The sequence below is a fragment of the Mustela nigripes genome, chromosome X (genome assembly GCF_022355385.1).
Source record: "Mustela nigripes isolate SB6536 chromosome X, MUSNIG.SB6536, whole genome shotgun sequence".
In the NCBI taxonomy this organism is placed as follows: Eukaryota; Metazoa; Chordata; class Mammalia; order Carnivora; family Mustelidae; genus Mustela; species Mustela nigripes.
In genome coordinates, this window is record NC_081575.1 from 85996007 (window position 1) to 86019402 (window position 23396).

At 41.8% G+C, this 23396-nt stretch overlaps 1 protein-coding gene across 1 annotated transcript in view; it reads left to right on the forward strand.

Annotated features, from left to right (window-relative positions):
• Window positions 1-23396, forward strand: part of MAOB (monoamine oxidase B) — a 104178-nt gene that overhangs the window by 34761 nt on the left and 46021 nt on the right. Inside the window, exons 2-3 of the mRNA XM_059386127.1 lie at window positions 4467-4561; window positions 5528-5665. Coding sequence (XP_059242110.1) covers window positions 4467-4561; window positions 5528-5665 — 233 coding nt within the window. The remainder of the gene's footprint in view (window positions 1-4466; window positions 4562-5527; window positions 5666-23396) is intronic.

Sequence of the window (23396 nt, forward strand, 5' to 3'; positions counted from 1 at the left end):
TAAGACGCCTTGAAAAAAGAAAATAAAAGAAAAGAAAACAAAACCTTTTGTTTTCAGTACTTTACAGTCTTCCTGTCTCATCTAACTCTTGGGTCGTTTTCCATGACACGACAACTTGGAAGTTTTGAATGCTAAGAATTCGACACACCACTGATTTTTGGATATTTAAAATAATCTGGATGTCTTCTGCTGTGTGGGTTCCAAATCATCAAGATACTTATCACTTTGATGACATCTTTTTCCAGATAAACTGCCTAAGAAGACAGATGCAATATTTTTATGATTTCATGGCATTAGGCATTAGCCGATCATTATTCACATGTGCTGGGCTCTTTGTCATTCATCCAAGGAAGGCTCTCTGAGCCAAAAGACCATAGCCACTGTACCATCTGGAGTCAACAAATGAGATGATCTTATCAGGGACCTGTCAGGGCCAGAGAAGGGCTGTCCCTGAATGTGCCAAGATAATTCGGTTGTGAAATATTAATTGATCCTGCATGATCGGCTCCAGTTTAATTAACTTTTCTAAAGTACAAAGTGATTAGAAGCTCATTCCTCAATTGCTTACCGAAGTTAAATATCCATCGAAGAGAACACCTGGCACTTGAAGGGTCCTGTGTTTAGATGGAGAGCAGAATGTTATAAGATACTTTGCATCAATCAGGGTAATAGGGTTGCCGTATTTTTAATTTTTCCTCTTTGGTCCAAGGGTAGTGGCAAAGAGTTCAGGTTTGGGGTTAAGCTGTGACCTGCCATTTACTGAGTGTGTAATCAATGGCAAGTCAGTGAATGTCTCCAAACCTCCGTTTTTTTTTTTTTTTTCTTTTTAAGATGAGGATAATAATACCTCTCTGCATGTTGAAGACTGGAGGAGCTTTGCTTGTAAAGTGCTTCTTGGTCCAAGAACAAAACAAGTGCTCATTGCTTTATGACGGCGGCTATTACTACTGTGAATATTTTCTTTTTAAAAAATGGCTATTGTTTTTTCACTTGTGTCTGGAAATGATTGCCTAAGTGTTTAAACAGTACCAGTCACGTTACCTAGTGTTTTTCAGGCAAACGTATGTCTGCTCTTTCCGATTTGGGGGTTGGTTTCTTTCTTTTTTTTTTTTTTTTTTTTCACTCTACTATGGCATTTTAAAATTCCCAGACTTCCCAGAGAAGGCATCATCCTTCCTATTTTTGTTCTCTGACAAAATGCGGTAAAAGTTCCCAATAACTGGCAGAGGAACGGACTCTTGAGAAATTAACCCTGTTGTAAGCTGGGGCGGCTCTGTGGAGTCCAGTATTTGCTTATTCTTCCACGGTTAAACCATCATCCTTCCCCCAGTCATCAGTGACGAACCTCTGGTGAGCTACTTCTCAATCTTTTTATTTTTTTTAAGATTTTATTTATTGGGGCGCCTGGGTGGCTCAGTGGGTTAAAGCCTCTGCTTTCGGCTCGGGTCATGATCCCAGGGTCCTGGGATCGAGCCCCGCATCGGGCTCTCTGCTCCGAGGGGAGCCTGCTTCCCCCTCTCTCTCTGCCTGCCTCTCTGCCTACTTGTGATCTCTGTCTGTCAAATAAATGAATAAAATCTTTTAAATAAAAAAGATTTTATTTATTTATTTTGAGAGAGAGAGAGCGAAAGAGAGAGAGAGCACGAGTGGTGGGGGAGGCATAGGGAGAAGGAGAAGCGGAATCCCCACTGAGCAGGGACAACCCCCCCCGCCACGCGGTGCTTGATCCCAGGATCCTAGGGTCCTATGACCTGAGCCAAAGTCAGATGCTTGACCCACTGAGCCACCCAGGCGCCCCTTAATTTTAATCACGTCCTGAACAGACTCCAAGTCCTCAGTTTCTTAGGTTCTCTGAAACTCCTACCTCCTAAAACTGCAGTGACTTTCTTAAGCCCCCATATATGGACCAGTTATCTTTCAAATCAGTTTTTGCCCCTTGATGTCCAACAAGCCATTGAACACTGCTCCCCACCCCCCCACCCTGTGAACATTAGACCAATTGTAGGGTATGTCCAATCACACGGTCTCATTTTGCCCCATTTAAGGCTATTTTTGTAATTTTCTGTGTATGATGTTTTAAGGCACCTGGGCATGGAGAAGTCTTTATTGAATGGTTTAATAAGATCCTGGCTTGTTTTAATAACTGTTCATGTTTGGCATCAGATACTGTTGGGTAACTGTGCAGACAAAAAGACAGTGCCTTTTGTGGACTACAAAATGCTAGTGTGCATGAGCGATGTCGTATTTCATTCTGAACCCCCTTTGTTTAAGCCTCAGCGTGCTTAGCAGGTCTGTCTGAGTTCCTCGATAACAGTGGTTACTACGGCTGCATGTTATTTCATATTTCATTTGTCGAACTGATGCTTGATAAGAGAAATGGCATTGAATTGTCTACAATTTTGAATCTAAATAGAAATGTTTAAAAAATAGATGAACGTAAAATTTTTCTTTCTTTTTTTTTTTTCCTCATGGAGGTAAAATTAGCACTGGAGTTAAAAATCCAAACCTTATCTTTCCAAATGATCGGTTGTGCAATGCTGTGTACACCGTGTGTGGGTGGCCGGGGGCTCTGGGACCCTTACCCTGCCACCAGCTGAAAGTCCCCTGCCCAGCCTCCAAGGACAGGGCTGGGAGAGACAGATGAACTTAAATAATGAAATGTCAGATCCGGCTCTTTTAAAAAATGGGTTTCCTCGGTTAGGATCGCTGATAGAACAGTGAACGAAGCCTGGGCTTTTCGCTGTATCTTTTGTGGTGGGCTCCTGTTTTCTGTTAGACGGGTGCTTATCAAACTGCAAGATACAAGTGTATTTTCAAAACACGCTGAACCAAATAAAGTGCAGGTGATCTTCTGAAGTGTAATTTCCCCCTGTAGCAGAACGTGAGAGATGTGATCTATGAAGATGATGGTTCCGAGTCCCTGTGGAAAGCAATATGTGTGGTTTATGAACTCTGAACCTGGACTGAGGCTGCCTGGCTCTTGTGAGAGCTTCTGTGTTTCATTCTCCTCAACCATAAAATGGCAGGATCAATAGTCCCTTTTCTCAATGGGTTGTGGCGAGATCTCACTGAATTAGTATATTAAAACAGAAGAGCATCTCAAATGCAGTGAGCAATGAATGAGTATTAGCTCTTTTTATAGGAATCTCTCTTTTCTTTTACTTCTTTTTTTTGGGGGGGGGGACTTGAGGGAGAGCGTCTAAAAATCCCAGAACTATTATTTTTTAAAGACTAAGCTAGAAGCTGTTTCATTTGTCTGTAAGGCCCAGGGTCTTGGCATTCCTTGATTTTATTTGATCCCATCAGGCAAATGATGAAGGTAATTAGAATGGAGGAAATTCGGTTATCATGGTGAGAGTTCCAGAGATTTCCTGTCTGAGAATCATCTTACGGAACTCTGTAAGAGTGGTTTTGAAGATATAGGATTTTAAGATCTCTGAGATCAAAAACATCACCTAGGATGTGTTTATACCAAAAACGACACATACAGATTCTATAGTAAGCTTTATACCTTGTCAAAACTCATTGAACTCTTTGAGTAAAATTTACCATATGTAAATTTACCATATGTAAATTTTCCTCAATAAAACTTTTTTTTTAAACTACATTCAGGGTGGTGAGAATGTTCAGGCATTCGTTAAATATTTTTGACTACATTCATAATTAAGTAAATGAATGCACAGGGTCATTTCATTCTTCCGTGATGGGTCACATGGAGAACTAGGACACAGGGTGGGGTTGAATTTCATGTCCTTGGTTTTGAAACTTTACACCAACTTCTAAAAGTTCATGTTGACACAGAATTTAACAATTAATTCTAGGTCCTTTCAATTGCTTTGAAGGCCTACTCTCCCTCTGACTTACTGAGATTTTTTTTTTTTTCAGATTTACTGGAGAATAAAGTCAATTGGCTATGTTTGGTCTGGTGCCTAGTGGGGCTTATACATTTCTCTGAAGTGTGGCCTTTTGTTTTCATTTGTGTTGTCAGACACATAGTCATGCAACTTAGTCCTTAAAGATAGACATGCTGATATAGTAACCAAAGATATTTTAAAGGTTTGGAACATTTATCAGAAATGAAATCCCTTGGGGCACCTGCGTGGCTCAGTCGGTTGAGCGGCACCTTCAGCTCAGGCTCCCTGTTCAGTGGGGGAGCCTGCTTTTCCCTCTCCCTCTGCCTGCTGCTCTGCCTAGTTGTGGTCTCTCTCCATCTCTCTAATAAATAAATAAAATATTTTTAAAAAAGAAATGAAATCCTTCTTGTTCTTGCTAGAAATAGCAGCTGGTTTCCCAGACTTGGAATCTGGGCCTCTACTGAGAAACCCTAGGTATGTGTAGGGTGAAGGTAGCAGTAGGCCATGGGAGTGAGCCAATGTGGACCTTTCTCATTGGGGTTAACATGAGGGGCTTACCTGGAGTCCCTGTGCAGTGTCTGATTGTGGTCTCTTATTGTATTTTCCCCCCAGGCATGGCAGCGGCCAAGCTTCTGCATGACTCTGGCCTGAATGTGGTTGTTCTGGAAGCCCGGGACCGGGTGGGAGGCAGGACTTACACCATCAGGGTAAGACATGAAGGATGGGGATGAAGAAATGGGAGGCTGAAGCGGAGTGTTTTTTTTTTTTTTCTTTTCTAAAAGTCTTGAATTTTGTTTGACTCTTAAGAGAGTAGAAATTACTTTGAAATAGGCTCTCTCTCAATTTGCTACCCTTTCCAACATTTTCTTCTGTCTCTTTGTTTACCTAATGGTGCTTGGCACTTGCCTTATTGCACCAATTAAGAGGTGTTTAGAATACATCAGTGAATAGAATAAAGATTCCCACCTATGCAAAACTTTGGTTATCTTTGGGGGACAGGGGAGCTAGATGACAAACAAAAAACAGCAGAAAATGACGGACCCCTGACTAATAGGTATCTGGTTATGCTTGGACACCTTCAGGCATAAGGAGCTTTTCTAGTCCCTTCTTCAAAGATCGGTCCTTAGTTACTGGAAGTGAAGCCTATTTGTAACCATATAGAAAATTTGCTCATGAACATATAAGAACAATTCCAAAGGTTCAGATTATGGCCCAATGTTCCCTAATGCTATCTTTCAAATGTCTGGATTAACCACATAGAAGTGATCATTTCCTTTCTTGGTTTTCTCTAGCATTAAGCATTTTACAATTAGCCTGAAGTACCAAGTAAAGAGAAATTCATCAACAATTCAGAGCTTACAAAAAAAAAAAAAAAAAACCATGATGTGAAAGATGTTGTAAGCGATAGGGTTCAGAAGTCTGTTGCCTATTTAAAGTGCAGTCCAATTTGCTTTAAAGAATGGTTTAATAACTAAGTCACATGAAGGAAGTAGTACCATTGAAAACAGAATCCCATTTTCCATGGATATACCTTAAGGTGTGTCTATAACCCGTGAAATGCCAATTTGCTTATTGTTACTATTGTTATTATTATCTTATTTCAGAGCTCTTTATATTTATCTTAGGAAGAACATTTTCACAAATATTTTTATTTTTTTTCTGTGGGAAAACAGAACCAAAAGGTTAAGTACGTGGACCTTGGAGGATCTTACGTTGGGCCAACTCAGAATCGTATTTTAAGATTAGCCAAGGAGCTAGGATTGGAGACCTACAAAGTGAATGAGGTAGAGCGTCTCATCCACCATGTAAAGGTAAGCCTGGGCCAGCCTTTGGAGTATTTGAAGACTTCTTTCTCCGTCTTTCCATATATGAAGTCCACCTCCTGCCCTCAGAGAATTTATTGCATTACTGAATGTCACATATGCATTTCATATGTGCATTTCAACCATTCTCAGAATGTTTTCACTGTCATTACAGGAGAGCTAAGTGAGAATTCTAACCTATTTGGGAAGGTTTTTGACGAAGTGGTATTGCCCATTTGGCAAAAAGTTGAACAAAACCAATAGAGAAAAAGATGTTTGTGATTGATTTATTAAATGCCTCTATTTGAATAGCTGGGCACTTTTATGTGACACAAAAGCGGGTGTACAGTTTTATAAATACTGCCCTAGACTTCATATTATGAAGGTATTTGTAATATGCCTAACAGTATTTTGAAATTTTGTTATTGTATCCTATATATCATCTAAGGTTACTGTTCTTTGGAGAGTAACATGAAAGTGGCTCAAGCCCTACATTCCATTTTTTGTGGGGAAGCTCCATTGATCTCCCCAAAATTTCTTTGAGTTTACTGGGTCTGCCATTCCCATGATCATTTGTGGCTCATGGTTCCTGCTTCCATGACACCTGTGCCCATTCACATCTTATAGTCTGTGACCCTTGTCTTCCCTTTGATCCATGCCAACCTGTGTTCACATTCATCTCTTTATCTTGATTATCTTCAGACCATCCCAAGCATTTGTGAGCCATAGACTTGACTGAAGTTTTGAGCAATAGGGATGTGGGGGGGTTTAATTGCAGAAACACAAACAGCTTAGAACTGAATACTGACATTCTTACTCTAATAAGCGTTTATTTATTTATTTATTTATTTTTAATATTTTATTTATTTGACAGAGAGAAATCACAACTAGGCAGAGAGGCAGGCAGAGAGAGAGGAGGAAGCAGGCTTCCCGCTGAGCAGAGGCTCCTCTCATATCTCCCTGATCCTTGTTTTCCTAGCAGCATTGTCTTGGTCCAAAAAGTTACTGTTGTGCTCTGAGAAGCAAAGAGTCACCTACTCTGGGTCCAACCCTGGAGTCCCAGAGAGAACTGGCAGAGGTTTTGAACTTGAGCTTCTCCTCTCTTCCATACTTGCCTTTTTTGCAAGTGGAAGTGAGCAGTACAAAGACATACTCCTCACTGGTAGAAAGCATCCCTTTTTAAAATATTTATTTATTTATTTGAGACAGAGAGAGAGCATGAGAGGGGGAAGGTCAGAGGGAGAAGCAGACTCCCCACTGAGCAGGGATCCTGATGGGGAACCCGATCCTGAGATTCCAAGGTCATGACCTGAGCTGAAGGCAGTCACTTGCTCCTTTGAAATCATCCCTTTAAGGAAGACAGAAGAAAGTAGCAGTAGTCTGTTTTGATTTGTGTTAACAATGTTGACACCCTTACGTTATTTGTGAGTGATAATATCCAGAAGGACATATAACAAACTGTACATTATGAGTCATTTAATAAAACAGGAAATAAACATCTATCTAATTTGATACAATGAGGTTAATAGATTTCCTTAATTTATACATAAATGTTTTGGTTGACCGTCAGATTTTGCTTTCTAAGCCTTTCTACCTTGCTTCCATCTGTGTCTAGCAGAAAAAGAGACAAACAAATTAGAAATGAAAGTGTCGCATGGCGATAGTGCAATGTCTTGCACATCAATCATCAGGCTTAGTAAACATCCTTCATTGGATTCCTTGCTTTTAAATGTAGGTCACGTTGACCTATTTCTTTGTCTTCCCTGTCCTAATATGGAAGACTTGCAGAGAATGATCCAGAACACTGGGCTCTCTTGTAGGTTCTTCCAGACAAAGGAGATGACTAGAGATTATATTCATGTCTCTGTCTTTGTGTGTGCCGGGTTTCTTGGCCGTCAGAAGCTATGCCCAGGATGCTTTGTTCCTCTGGTAATCTTATGACTGACATTAACTTCCTTGTGAAAGCGACTATTTGCAGTCATCAATTGTGGAAATGATGTTATACTGGCTACCTCAGCCGCTTTCTTAGACAATTTCAAGTAATCTATGTGCAGCTAAGAAAAAAATACAGATAATTAAAGTGTCTCTGACTTGATACCGGGTAAATACATTATGCCGACAGTGCTCCTTATAAAATATCAGATAAATGTCATTGCTTTTTAAGGACTACAAAAGGAAAAATAGAATTAGAAAATGTGGTTAAAAAAAAAAAACAATTTAAAGACCCTTCCATAACCCTAGCTAGAGAAAATCACTGGAAAATACTTTGGGTTTGTAGATTTTCCTATTTCTCTGTTGCTATTCTCTGACCTCTACTGGAGGAAATGAGAACTATCAGTGCAGTTAAAAATAACAGGCACATACATATATACAGATATATATTTGATATATTGACTTACTCTGTAATTAATTCCTAGTACCAAGACAACTTAAACACTAATGAGTCTATGAAATAAATGCCTGTTTCAGTCTAGACAGAGGGGTTAATTTGACCTCCCATGGTCAGATCTAGATAATAAATAGCAATAAAGACCCGATGGCCTAAGAAGTCCTCCCCTAACCAAACACTTCTCCTCCACTCTCACCGCCTGCATGTGTTCTGCTCATATTTTCTTTGGTTTTAACCTGTGAAAAGCATTTAGGATGGCTGCATCAGTTTCTGGAATTAACGATAACAGCTCTAGCTTTCTGTCTCCTTCTACATGCCAAAGAATGCAGTTCATAAGTTTTTTCCTCTGTCGTGGTAGGCAGTCTTGTAGGCATTTGGCCATTACTCTGTATTGCCTGTTTCTTTTCTTTTCTTTTCTTTTTTTTTTTTTTAGATTGTATGTATTTATTTGACAGAGAGAGAGATCACAAGTAGGCAGAGAGGCAGGCAGAGAGAGAGGAGGAAGCAGGCTCCCCGCTGAGCAGACAGCCCGATGCTGGGCTCGATCCCAGGACCCTGGGATCATGACCTGAGCCAAAGGCAGAGACTTAACCCACTGAACCACTCAGGCATCCTCTATTGCCTATTTCAATAACTATTGCTAAGCACAAAATGTAGTTCATGCAAATCTATGATATATTCATGCCTTGTTTCAACAGGAGCCCAACGTGTATTTTTTTTCCAACATGTATTTTTTTTTTAAGATTTTAAGGTTTTATTTATCTGTTTGGAAGAGAGAGAGAGCACAGAGGGAGAAGCAGATCCCCCACTGCAGGGCTCGATCCCAGGACCCTGGGATCATGACCTGAACCGAAGGCAGACGCTTACTGAGCACCCCGAAGGCTGTGTTTCTTAAGAAATGATGACTCCCAGTATCACCAGTGTCCTGGCAGTTGTAGAAGGAACAGTTGGCTGATAGATGGGGTGTGTTCATGCCGGCCCCGTAACAAGCATCCAGAAATCCCTGCTGTGTGCTGTGATACATGGAGCCTCTTTCCTGTTTGCCTGTAGTGTGTCAGAAATGGTTATCACTACTGAGTGACATTCATTTTTAGTGCTAAGGTTGATCTGTCTTAGGTTGCTACAGTGTGGTTTTCCAAAGCCTCATTCCAGAATAAAAGATGCGATACCAAGCTACATTGGGGTTTCATTGTTGGTGGGGAAAGTGATCACTTCAGCTCAAATCTTTTTTAGTTCAGAAGGTGTATTCCTCACTTCTGAAGTCTGTGATGCCTCCCTTAGAGCTTCACAGTCCTGAAATTTTTCATCTGTCTTGCAAATAATTATGCTAATTTCTGCTAGTAGAGTACAGAAGGCAGCTGTTTAGGTACCTTGAAAGTGACTTAGAAGCAGTGTTCTCTTTTAAGGACTGTCTCATAATTACAGACAGAAAGTCAAAACTTCCTAAGGAACTTCACTATATTTTGCACTATATTTTTTGATTTACACCTCTTTCTCTTCCATCTAATGTGTGTGTGTGTGTGTGTGTGTGTGTGTGTGTGTGTGTGTGTTCTCTCATTGTTTTTTATTCTCTTGAAGAAAGTGGAGAACATTTTTGAAGTCTGGTACAATTTAGGCTGTTGGCAAATAGAGTTTCTCTGTTTCGGAAGCTTTTATGAGTCTGAAGTATGGAACTAGAGTCTAGTCAAACATGAAACTGCTTTAGCCCAACTTCACACTGATAATCATTTACCAACTTCAGCTATCTGGAGAAACTGAGGGGGAAAAAAAGAGTTCCTCTGGTCTTAGTCGGCTTCCTGGCGGTTAGAAGCCAAGCTCATTGTTAAAGCCCCTCGTGTGTCTCGATGTGGTCAGTGCTTGAAGAGGCCTATGAATGAGGAGACCTGTCTCAAATAGATTGGCTGCCCGTTGCTGCTACAACGTCCTTTGCTCACACAACCTCCTGAAGGAGGTACCATTTGGCTGACCACCTTCGTTCGTTGAGAACTCCAAAATCAGCTGAAAATCCAGTATACCGAAAGTCCGTAAAAGGGAGCAGAAACTAGGTCTCTTGCAACAAGAGCTGTTGGTGAATTTTGAGAAAGAGATCACAGGTGCTTAATTCACTCTCTGGATTAGGGAACAGCAACAGAATGAGAGCCCAGATATCAAGACATAAAATATTCAAATTACAATTGCATTTGTCACGCAGGACCTCAGCGTTTCCCAGAAATGAACATATCAGTGATGTCCGGTCTTCTTCAGGCTCTTAATATCCTCTAATATCCTCTTCCCCACACCTCTGCCTCCAGTCCTGTTAATCCAGGGAAACTGCCGTCGAAGTCCAGGTTGCTCTTGCTTCTCTCGTGATGACAGAAGTCCCCGGGAACAGGTTAGGCAGACTCTTGCATTGGGCCCAGGAGCAGCTGCCAGTTTCACATGAATGTCACACGGGCCACACAGAGCTCACTGGCTCCGGGAGTCTGCCCTAGCTGAGATGAGCTTCGGGAACCTTCTCTTCCCCTCCCACCCGCCTTCCACGACATTTTGTATTTGTTGGAAACAAATATCTCTTATCATTACAGTTGGGTTTTTTTTTTTTTTTAAGTGTGGGGAATAGTAATTTCTTCTTCAGAAGTGAAACCCATTTGTCTAGGGATCATTCTAGAAACCGAAGTGCTCATTTGTGTTCTTTAGAAAACACAGGCAGCTTTCGGGCGTGTAATAATTTGCCAAAAATTATGCCTTCAACGGCTGGATTTGGAGCAATGTTTTGAGCTAGGAGATGAATTTATTCTCGGCCTTTGTGTTTTCCATTTGGAACTTAATTTATGAAAAAATTAGGAAGCCTCTCCTCTATGTGCGAACACTTACACACATCTGGATAAACTTGACAATCACTAGAACTGTGGGCAGCACAGTGTCAATTTTAAATCACACTGAAGGCGGAGAGCAGAGAATGTATAGAATTCAGTTACAATGGTGATGTTCACTAAAAAATAGGCCTTCAGCTTCAGTCTTGTGCCAGATTTGACAGGTCCTATAACATGTCATCGTGGGGTTCGGCCAAGTAGTCCAAAGAAGATGCAGTGAAAGGGGGCACTTGGGTGGCTCAGTCGGGTAAGTGTTTGCCTTCGGCTCCTATCCTGATCTCAGGGTCCTGGGATCGAACCCCGACTGGGGCTCCCCACCCAGAGTGAAGTCTGCTTTTCCCTCTCCTTCCGCTCCTCCCCCCTGCTCGTGCGCTTTGTCTCTCACACACACATAAATAAATAAAATCCTTAAAAAAAGAAGAGGCAGTGACAGGCTCCCAGCTCACCAGAGGCTAATAAGGGCAACCAGGTAACAGTTGGTCAGAGAATGTTAGCAGCCTGCAGTTACCAGGGCATTGTCAGGAAGTACAAGAGGGCCTGGAATGTGTCGGCCCACCTTGCCAACCTCTCGGCAGCAGCCCCCGGAAAGGCCGACACGTGGATTCCGAGTCTGTTGCTCACGGAGCCCTTGCTTTTCTCCTGGCCTTTGCAACATCCAGCAAATGATAGCAAGAGTGACACTCCTGTGGCATGGACATCAGGCTCCTACCAAGCAAGCGCTTTTCCACATAACATCTTACTTGTGAGTTACTTGGTTGTGAGCTAGAAGTTTTAGCCTCATTTCACAGGTGAGAACATAAAGGCTATGGAGAGATTGATTGCAGAGGGCAGGAAGCGATGGGGTCAGAGCATGATCCAAGGTCTTGGGGTGTCAAGAATACATGGACACCTTGCTGTCCCCTAGATGAGAGGCTTTGCGTCACTTCCTTCTGAGCCCCAGCACTTGGCTTGACTACTCTCCTTCCTTCCAAACTTACAAGGTTGTGTCTTGGAAAACTCCAGCCCAAGATTCTCCTTTTTGTTAAAATGTTCTGCAGTTGGGGTGCCTGGGTGGCTCAGTTGTTAAGCTCTGTCTTCAGCTCAGGTCTTGATCCCAGGGTCCTGGGATCGAGCCTCACTTCAGGTTCCTTGCTTAGCAGGGAGCCTGCTTCTCCTTCTCCCACTCCCCCTGCGTGTGTTCCCTTTCACTGTGTCTCTGTCAAATAAATACATAAAATCTTTTAAAAAATGTTCTGCAGTTGACTACAGTTATCATCCTGGCTTCTTCCCAAGCCCTGTATCTTCCCCACTTTCCTGATGATACCTTGTCAAACCCCGTTTGAAAGTAGGATGAATGGTGTTCCATTATGTGTACTTCAAGATCACACACACACACACACGCGCGCGTGCGCGTGCATGCACACACAGCATATTTTGTTTATAGTTAACATTCTTGGATTCCTATTTTTATACTTTCACAATTTAAAAAGGTTTTTTAGGTCTGCTTTTTCATGCATGAATATTTCATAGATACTCTCCAATGTCATTAAAAGTACTTTGTTTTTTTAAAAAAAAAAGTTCTTTATAGATCCCATTTTAAACAGGTATATAATATTCTGTTGTAAGAACACTCCATAATATAGAGCACATTTTGCCAATCAGTTACTTTCAATAAGGTATCTATACTCTGTTCAAACAGTCTGACATTTATTAAGCATCTAACATATGTTACTAGCATACAAGTTGGTGGGCTACATAATTGAATTTGAGACAGTTTGGGCTCTAGCCAGTGTCAGAATTGTGAGATCAAAATTTCCCTTGTCAGTATAAAAGGAGATTAACCCCCCCACACCCAAAAAAGAAAAAAATGTCTAAGTAAAATACAGCAAACAAAAAAGCAAAACAAAGATTTCCACGTCCCAATCAAACCAGAAAAGATAACAGCCTCCGATCATAAAATTTGAGAATTGATGGCAAGCAAAACCTTTTAGATTTCTAATACTGGCTGCTCAAACCCAGAGCTCAACTGTTGCTGAAAGCAGACGTATTACACATGAAAGCCAGTGATCACAAACTCTTCAATTTCCCTCAGCGTGCCAAGGCTGGTAAGCACTCGGTGTGCCTTTCAGATTATCCAGACAGCAGTCTGGCCAATACATTCCTACTTTCTCTGCCTCTTAATCCTGTGACATCTCCTTCCTGGCTACCTGCACACTGTCCACTAAGCCAGTGGCACCCTATTTATTTAAGTTTTTATTTTCATTCTGGTGAGTTAACATGCAGTGTTATATTAGCTTCAGGTGTACAACAGAGTGATTCAACACTTCCGTATATCACCCAGTGCTCATCACAAGGGCCTTCTTTAATCCCCATCCCCTGTTTCACCCAATGGCACCCAGTGTAAAATTTGGTCATAACAGCACTCCACTTCAGAGTGTCGTCATATGGGGACTCCCAAGAACTCAGGAATCGAGAAGCCTTGGTAAAACTGTTTTTAAACAGTAAACACATTTAAATAAAGATTTAAATGTAAAGAATAGGAAGAATTATGTTTGGTACTACAGAATCAACTACAGAATGTATTTTTTTTTAATTTTTACTTACTTATTTGGAAGAGAGAGCACGCGAGTGGGGAAGGGGTGGAGGCAGAGAATCTTTTTTTTTTTTTTTTAAAGATTTTATTTATTTATTTGACAGACAGAGATCACAAGTAGGCAGAAAGGCAGGCCGAGAGAGAGGAGGAAGCAGGCTCCCTGCTGAGCAGAGAGCCCGATGTGGGGCTCCATCCCAGGACCCCGGGATCATGACCCGAGCCGAAGGCAGAGGCTTTAACCCACTGAACCACTCAGGCGCCCCAGAGGCAGAGAATCGTAAGCAGCATCTGTGCAGAACACAGAACCCCACACGGGAAGCAGTCTCATGACCCCAAGATCACGACCTGAGCTGAAAACAGGAGTCAGATGTTTAACCGACTTTGCCCCTCAGGCGTCCCCGGACTATATTTTTAAAACAACCTTTATAGCGTTAAAAAACAAAAAGAAAAAGAGAAGAAAAGAAAGAATGTAATCTATAAAATCAGAGTGTGAGGAAGGTGAGAAGAGTAAGAGATGTAAGCAAATTGAGTACTAGTGACATCTTCTTTCATAGCATAGAAGCATTCTATACCAAGATTAGACTTGTAGCCAATAAAAATCCACAGACTCAGATTACTTAATGGTTTTATGAATTTTTTCACTTTTTTTGCTACAGGGGTCTTTCAGGAACCACTATTTCTTGGGGTCATGCAACATTCATTTGAAATTTAAAACTTCCTCCAGTTCACTTCAGTGTGTGTTTCTTCCATTAAATTCAAGTAAATTTAGGTCATTAAAAATAGCAAATATAGTGTGATTTGAGTCTCAGATACTTGCATTTCTTTTCTTTGCCCCTTCTTTCCTCCCTGCCTTCCCCTTTCCTTCCCTCCTCCTTACTTTCTTTTTTCTTTCCTTTCTCCCTCTGTCAGTCCTCCATTGTGCATCTATCCATCCATCCATCCATCCATCCATCCACCTGCCCACCCACCCACCCATCCATCCATCTTTCTATCTTGCAGATGCTTATAAAGGGGTCTGGAATGTCAGGCACCAAATGCTATAGCTGTTTTTTAACCTGAATGGTGTAATTTGAGATAATTTGCTTCCTGCTTCTTTGAATTTTTTAATACTGCCAGAACTTTTTTGTAAAGAGCTCCTCTCATTTTTATTTTTAAAAATATAATTAGACTCAAACTCTACCTTTTGGGAGCTCATGGGCCATGAGAAGAGGTTCGACTCTGTAACTCACACCTGTCCAGCAGCGATCTCCTGGGTTATATATCCGTTAACAAAGACCAAACTGCTAACAGTTGGGCTTAGTGACTGAGCTTCAGCCCTTTGAGTTTAGACAGTCTAGATCCAAAGCAACTGTCAGAGAATGCAGAATGTCAAAGCCTCTTATCCTATTATCAGTGGGTTGCAGAGTTTTCCCAGTGTCTGATACACACACACACACTCACACACACACACACACACACACACTCTTCATTGTTGACCCTTTGTGCCACCTTGACCATGGTCTTTATGCTTTTGTGCCCTGATGTCTCCATTTGCAAAAGAAAGGTATTTGTCTTGCTTAGTGCTTTGAGCTTTGAAAGAGAAAAGAGGCTAACAGAAGATACTGGTTAACCTTATCTTTGCCAATGAGGCTACTCTGATAAACTGAAGTTACTAAGAAATGTTTTGATAGGAAGGCGAGAGTCCATTGACTTTGCTTTTGAAAAACTTCTCTAACGATTGTGTGGATTCATAATACTATGTAAGAATTTGAATGGCAAGGGCACCAGGGAGGATGAAGCTTCTTCGTCTTCTTTTTTTAAAGATTTTTATTTATTTATTTATTTATTTATTTATTTATTTGACAGACAGAGATCACAAGTAGGCAGAGAGGCAGGCAGAGGGGAAAGGGGAAGCAGGCTCCCTGCTGAGCAGAGAGCCCGATGTGGGGCTGGATCCCAGGACCCTGGGATCTTGACCTGAGCCGAAGGCAGATGCTTAACCCACTGAGCCACCCAGGCGCCCCAAAGCTGTACAGATTCTTACCTAAAGAGAACCAGGCCAGTATACTCATCCTGAAAATATTTTTACAGGCTCCTTATACATTGAACTGTAACTCTTCCTTTTAAACCCAGGCTTTTCTCTTTTTTTAAATTTATTTTAATTTTTAATATTTTATTTTATTTTTATTAACATTAACATATAATATATTATTTGTTTCAGGGGTACAGGTCTGTGAATCATCATGCTTACACAATTCACTGCACATACCCTCCCCAATGTCCATAACCCAGCCACCCCATCCCTCCCCCCAACCCCCCCCAGCAGCCCTCAGTTTGTTTCCTGAGATTTAGAGTCTCTGATGGTTTGTCTCCCTCCCCTTCTTTATTTGTGTCCCATATTATTAATAGGCTAGGCCATCAGCATTAGGCTACAGCTAAACTTACATGCCCAGACTAACAAGAGAAAATAGATAATAGAAGAGAGAAAACAAAATCTTCTTTCCTGGTTCTGTTTACCTTCTACGTTTCCTTCAGCTCTCCTCTGCGACAATGTCCATACACGACAATGTTATTGCTAGACCCAGCGAGGCCCTTGCTTCAGGTTACCGAGTGGCAATGCTAGTATTCTTCTAGAATTTTCAGGAGATAGTAGGCATGTCAGAGTTTACTAACCTTTAAATAACCCAAGGTCAGAGAACCAAAATACATTAATTTTTTTTGTCTTTTTTTTGACATGTATGTGAAATCTGGGTATACTCACCAAAATAGCTTAAAACAGCACAGCACAATAGAAATAGATGTGCCACATATGTCATTTAAACTTTCTAGTAACTAGGGACACCTTGGCGGCTCAGTTGTTTGGTTAAGCATGTGCCTTCGGCTCAGGTTATGATCCCAGTGTCCTGGGATCCAGTCCTGCATCGGGCTTCATGCTCTGCGGAGAGCCTGCTTCTCCCTCTGCCTGCTGCCTCCCCCCCCCCCGCTTGTGCTCTCTCTCTCTCTGACAAATAAATAGATAAAATCTTTAAAAAAACATTTAAGAAAATAAATTTTCTAGTAACCATATCGAAAAGTAACAAGAAAGAGCTGAAATCAATTTTAATAATATATTTTACTTAACCCAATATATTCAAAATAGTGTCCTCTTAGCATGTAGTCAGTATAAAACATGATAAATGTGGTGTCTTACATTCTTTGTACCGAGCCTCTGACATCTGGTGTGTATATTGTACTTGTAGCTCATCTCAACTCAGGCTCGCCACATACAAAAAACTCAATAGCCATGTACAGCTCGTGGCTACCATACTGGGCAGCACAGACCTCATAGGTTAACAGGGTCCATGTATATGTGCTGCCATTTCTCAGACATCTTCAATTTAAAAAAAAAAAACAAAAACCTGTACCAAACGTACGCCTGGATCCTACAGTGTCAATCCTTTATCATGCAACAGGTTACCTTCCCTTATGCAACTTCAAATATCTGGCATCACAAAAAACTCGGAAGTAAAACAGAATGATATTCCCTCTATGCATTCTGCTTCCTCATGGCAAACCAGCTATGAATCACGTTGGAAAAACTTCTACTGGGGATGCCTGGGTGGGCCAGTCCGTTAAGCGTCTGCCTTCGGCTCAGGTCATGATACCAGGGTCCTGGGATTGAGTCCCGCATTGGGCTCCCTGCTCAGCAGGAAGTCTCCTTCTCCCTCTCTTTTCTCTCCCTTTGCCTCCCCATCTCTTGTGTTCTCTTTCTTTCTCTCTCACTTGCTTTCAAATAAATCAATGAAATCTTTAAAAAATAAAAATAAAAATTCTCTTAGGTGCACAGGGAGGTGCCACGTGTCTGATGTTTTTATGTGTGAGGCAGTAAGCAAATTGGAACTCAGTGAGGTCAAGGTGGTCAGAGATGCTGCCACAGAAAACTTTTTGAACGCTTCTCAAAACCTTGAAGGACATCGCCGAATAAATTCAAGGGAATAACTTCATGGAGCGTGTAAAGCCTTTTTGTAGAACGTCATTATTACAGTAAAATTGTCAGATGATCCCTAACTCTGACTAATTCTGGAGCAACCATGGAACTGGCCCACAACCCTAGAAGTGATTATTGTCTTCAAACACATTTAGAGAAGATTCCCACAAGCTCGGAGCTCTGGAGAAGGTAATCCTGCAGTTTGGTGGGACAACTTACTTATCTACGTGTTTCAGCTTTGAGTACAAAGGCTCCTCGCAAAACTCGGAGCAGAGATGCTGCCGAGTGGCCTGGTGCTTTTTACTGCTGACATTTACTGTTTCCTCTGTTTTTTCTTTTTTTTTTTTTTAAAGATTTTATTTATTTGACAGAGATCACAAGTAGGCAGAGAGGCAGGCCGAGAGAGAGAGAGAGAGAGAGAGAGAGAAGCAGGCTCCCTGCCGAGCAGGGAGCCCGATGCGGGGCTCCATCCCAGGACCCTGAGATCATGACCTGAGCCAAAGGCAGAGGCTTAACCCACTGAGCCACCCAGGAGTCCCTGTTTCCTCTGTTTTTAAGTTGGCATATATTAAGGGCTGCTGCCAGAGATAGTGTCTGGTCACGTGCAAACCAAGAAAAAATCGTAATTCATAGTCCCCGATAGTTTAGGCTCTCACGTTGAACCAGACACACATGGGCCTTGTGGCCTCTGGCGGTTCAGTTAAAGAATGAATTTAATAATGACAATAGCCAACATCTTTTGAGATTTCTCAATGTACCAAGCACTACCCTAAGCATTTGCTATGCGTTATCTCACTGATAACTCAGAGAAGCCTGATGGTTATGATTCTCCCTTATTTACAAGTGAAGTCATGGAAGCACAGAGCCTCTGGGTGATTTGCTCAAGGTCCCCCAGGTGGCAGGTGATGGAGTGTGGGGTCTGCAACCCTGATCCATCTCACTCCAGAGTCATAGCCAAGGTGCTGACATGGGCAGAAATCCTACAGAAGGGTGGGGAACGTCCAAAGAAAAGAAGAGGGTAAGGGTGCCAAGAACTGAACTCTCCTCTCCTTTGTGTTCAGGTTCTTGCTCCCTCCTGCTGCCCTCTTCAGTCTTGCGCCCCACTGCTGATGTTCGTTTAATCCTCTTTTGACCTCCTGGGACCTACCTGATATCCTAGTGGTATTAGGAGCTCATGGAGGCCACTGATGTGAACTGTCCTTTTGGTTAAATCAAAGGCTTTGGGGAGACATCGAGTCATCCTAGTTCATTCTTAATCCAAACATCTTAAAGTGTATTAAAGGTGCTCATTCTGGGGAAACTGCTAGAACTCTGTGCCATACGAAATAAATATGAGAGTAGACAGCCATACATATGTCTCGGGTTCATTTCATTTTTCCATTGCAAAGTGTGATCATAGTAAGGTTTTAAGAAGCATTGCTTTCTATACAGCTTCAACCTTAGGCAGGAAAGAGAAAACTCTATATTTAAGGGTGACCTATGTAGAGTAGTTGTCTGGCGGTCGAGTGATATTCTTATGATACTTGATGACGTTGATCCTTTAGATTAAAAAGGATGGAGTCTCTCTAAAGTCAACAGGTTGTTTTAAGCTACTACTGCTCTTTCTGAGGCTGGGCTGGCTGTGCCACTGCTGTTGTGCCACTGCTATTTTAGGGGCCTTGTATCTTCCCTTCCTGGTTCCAGGCATTTCTCCCAGATCACTGATGACCTCTTGTCTACGTATCCAGGCTGGAGCCAAGGTTTCTTGACTGTAGAATCATAGGACCAAAAATTTTAAAAAAGGCAACAAAAAATAATTGAGAGAAGGAATAACTAATGTTTTATCACAGCCTCCAAGCACCGATATGATCTACCCCTACCACCCTCATCAAGCAACACTTTAGTTCCGCCATTCAGGATTCTAGTATGTCCAGTACATTTCTACCCCAGGGCTTTTGCACATGGAGACAGATTAAAGATGGCCACAAATTCTCTGATGTTCCTTCCATGAAGAGGCAGAAGTGGGTTCTGTGCTTCCCTTTGAATCTAGGAGGGCCCTGTCATTGCTTTGACCAGCAGAGCATGATTGAAGTGATGCTCTTCCAGCCTGGGAGGTCAGGCCTTAAGAAGCTCTCATGCTCCACTTCTTTCCTGGAAAACTCACCATTGGAAACTTGAGTGACACTGTGGAGTAAGTTCAGAGACCCTGAGAGCACCCTGCTGGAGAGGACACAGAGAAGCCCACTTGTTACCTGGCCCAGCTGATTCCAGCCTTCAGGCCATCCCTTCCAAGGCTCTAAACTAGAGAGCAGAGCTGTCTCTAATTCAGCATAGTCCAACCTTCAAATGACTCCAGCCCCAGCTGCTGCACGAGTGACCTCCAGCAAGCACTGCCCAGCTGAGCCCGGTTAACCCACAGAACTATGAGAGATGAGATGAGATTAATGTTTAAAGCCGTGAAATTGTGGGATTATGTCTTTCTGCAGCTAAAAATAACCAAAACACACCTGCTATTTCCTCCATTTGGGATGCTCTTTCTCTGGTCTCAACTCAGACACCTCCTCCTCAGGGAGGCCTTCCCTGATTACTCTATCTTAAGGAGTAACCTCTCCCCTCCCTCCCCCCCACCCCTCCCGAACTTGTATTCTCTATCCTGAATTTGTCCCCTCCCTGCTTCATTGTTCTCTCACAGCACTTACAAATGCTTGACGTCACATCATACATGTGTATGTTTTTGTTTTGTTTTGTTTTGTTTTGTTTTGTTTTACGTGCTTTCTCCTGGTAGTTTGCAAGCTCCATATGGGCAGAAATTTTTTTTTTCTATTTTGTCCACTGCTGTATCTCTGGCACTTGGATTGGGACCCAGCATACAGTAAGCTTTAGATAAATGTTTTTGCATGCATTATGGAAAGAATGGGTCTTTGCCCCTATGTGAGCCTGTCCCTTTTAGAGCACAATTGAGCAGACCTAGATCTGGTGTTGCTTTTAAGGCAAAAGTAAGGACTGTACTAGTCCTATAGAAAAATAAGTGCCTGGGATGCCTGGGTGCCTCAGTTGTTTGGGGCCTGCCTTTGGCTCCGGTTGTGATCCTCAGGTCCTGGGGTTGAGTCCTGTGTAGGTTTCCTTGCTTGGCAGGGAGCCTGCTTCTCCCTCTGTCTGCTGCTTCCCCTGCTTGTGCTCTCTCTCTCTGAGAAAGAAAGAAGGAAAGAAAGAAAGAAACGAAGGAAGGAAGGAGGGGGGGAAGGGAGGAAGGAAGGGAAAAGAAAGGGAGAGAGGAAGGGAGGGAGGAAAGGAGAGGAGAGGAGAGGAAAGGAAGGAAGAAAAGAAAAGAAAGGAAAAGAAAAGAAAAAGGAAAAATAAATGCCTACCTTGTACGATGTCAAGAAACCTGGAGTACCTCCCATCTCAATACACCCACCACCAGCTCCCACCAAAACTCCACAGCTGACGATTACTTTCTTTGTCCACAAGGTTAAATGACAAACTTACAAATTCAGAGGCAAACAACACAGAAAAATCCTCGTCCTCATGTAACTTACATGTTAGCTGGAGAGGACAGGCAATAAACAAACAAATGAAATACACAGAAAAAACAATTTTTATACCTAAGATAGAATTAGAATTAACCATGTTTGATTTTATATTGCTTTTCACTTCCACTAACAGATACAATGAAGAAAGATGGTAAAGTGCGAAATTAAAAAATGGATGCTTAAGATGAAGTTAATTCAGATGTACCAAAAATTCATAATGCTTTCTCTGAAACTTTTAAAATGTTTTTGTTTTACCCTCTCAACTCTAATAGGTATATGAGTTGACTTTCAAATGTATTTTAGAGTTGAAATTCAGTTAACCAGAATTATGCAAAAAGCTTTGGGTCTTAAAGTCTGTTACTTTTCCCATGTCAGGATTTAATAATTTCTACAAGGGGTTGAAACTTTTTAGCCAGATCTGTTAAATCCCTCATATACATTAAAAATGTGCAGTAAAACATCCACTCAGCCACTTTTGAAAAAAATATATACAGTTGACCCTTGAATAACACAGGCTTGAATGAACCACGTGGGTCCACTTATATGTGGATTTTTTACAGTGCAGTACTGCAAATGTATTTCTTTTCCTTATGATTTTCGTTCTTCCTTTAAGAGAGAGAGTTTACAAGGTTGGGGGGTAGAAAATCTTAAGCAGGCTTAAGATAAATATATTCAGCATAGGGCTTGATCTCACGATCCTGAGATCATGACCTGAGCCAAAATCAAGAGTTGAACACTTAGGGACACCCTGGTGGCTCAGTTGGTTAAGCTGCTGCCTTCGGGTCAGGTCATGATCCCAGGGTCATGGGATCGAGTCCCCCATCGGGCTCCTTGCTCAGTGGGGAGCCTGCTTCTCTCTCCACCTCTGCCTATCACTCTGCCTGCTTGTGTGCGCTCTCTCTCTCTGACAAATAAATAATTAACAAAATCTTTAAAAAAAAAGAGTCAGACACTTAACTGACTGAGCCATTTAAGATTTTCTTTTTGTTGTTGTTAAGATTTTATTTATTTGACAGAGACAGATCACAAGTAGGCAGAGAGGCAGGCAGAGAGAGAGATGGAAGCAGGCTCCCTGCTGAGCAGAGAACCCAATGTGGGGCTCCATCCCAGGACCCTGAGATCGTGACCTGATTCGAAGGCAGAGGCTTTAACCCACTGAGCCACCCAGGCGCCCACACGTATGATTTTCTTAATAACATTTTCTTTTCCCTAGCTTATTTTATTGTAAGAACATAGTATATAATACATAGGACATACAAAATATGTGTTCATCAACTGTTTACATTATCTACTTCCAGGAGACAGTAGGCCATTAGTAGTTAAGTTTTTGGAGTCAAAAGTTATATGCAGATTTTCAGTTGTGTGGTGGTTGGCACCGTAACCCCCACATCATTATATAAAACCAGAAGGTCATGTGTGCTTTGGCGAATGGGGGGGCTTTGGGAGTGGTGTGAGAAAGTGGGATCCTGTTTCAAATAGAGTAGTCAGAGAAGAGGTGACATCTCAACAAAAAACTCTCTTCGGTGGGGTTTGCTTGGTGTACACACCAACTTCCTGTCACTGAACGGAGAGCTGAGGGATGAGCACAGTTGGTTCTCCTGAGCCAGAACGCACAGGCCCCAACACAACACAGGACGGTCAGGTAGTTGGCATCCAACACTAAATGGTAGAGGGTGTGTAGACAATTACGAGAACATTGGCTTATACGCTAAGTGATAGGAGAAGCCATTGGAAGGTATTAAGTTTGCTCAGGAGCAAATAAATATGGGGGTGTGTGTGCGTGCACGCACACATGCACGTGCCTGCACACACATGGAAATGTGTGTGTATTTTGTCTTCAGTGTTTCACTTCACTCCAGCCACCGTTCTGCTCTTTTTGGGGGGTAGAAACCAAAGAAGAATGTACATCCTTCTGTTTGAAGAGCTGATCCTCTTTCTTCATTCATGCCTTTCTCTAAGAACCCACTAAAATAAAAATGCCATATGTAATCATGGTTTTTAAGACTCTGTGGCTTATTCACCTTGGAGCTTTTTATAAAAGTGAGGTTCAGCACATGTTGGGAAGGCTTACATTGTCATCACAGTTCGTATATAATACTTCACCTCATTAGCTGGTGATAGAAGTATTCTTAGGATCCTTCTCTGAAGCTCATAACATTCTATTCAAACTGATGTGTATGCATTTAGGAAACTTTAGGGTTTTCAACAGATAGTAATTTTGAAGAGGAACATTTTGAAACTATGCTATGCTGTATTTTTCATTGCCATGGTCAGCATTTAAACCAACTGTAAGTCACCGTAAGGTAACTAGCACCCTGTGGCCTACCCTGGAATTTGAAAGGATCATATGATACAGTATCCCTGAACAACATTTCAAAATTGAAGTTGTGCATTAGCATGGTGTTGGGGTTCTTTTAGGAAACTTCTTTTTTTTTTAATTTATTTTTTATTTTCAGCATAACAGTATTC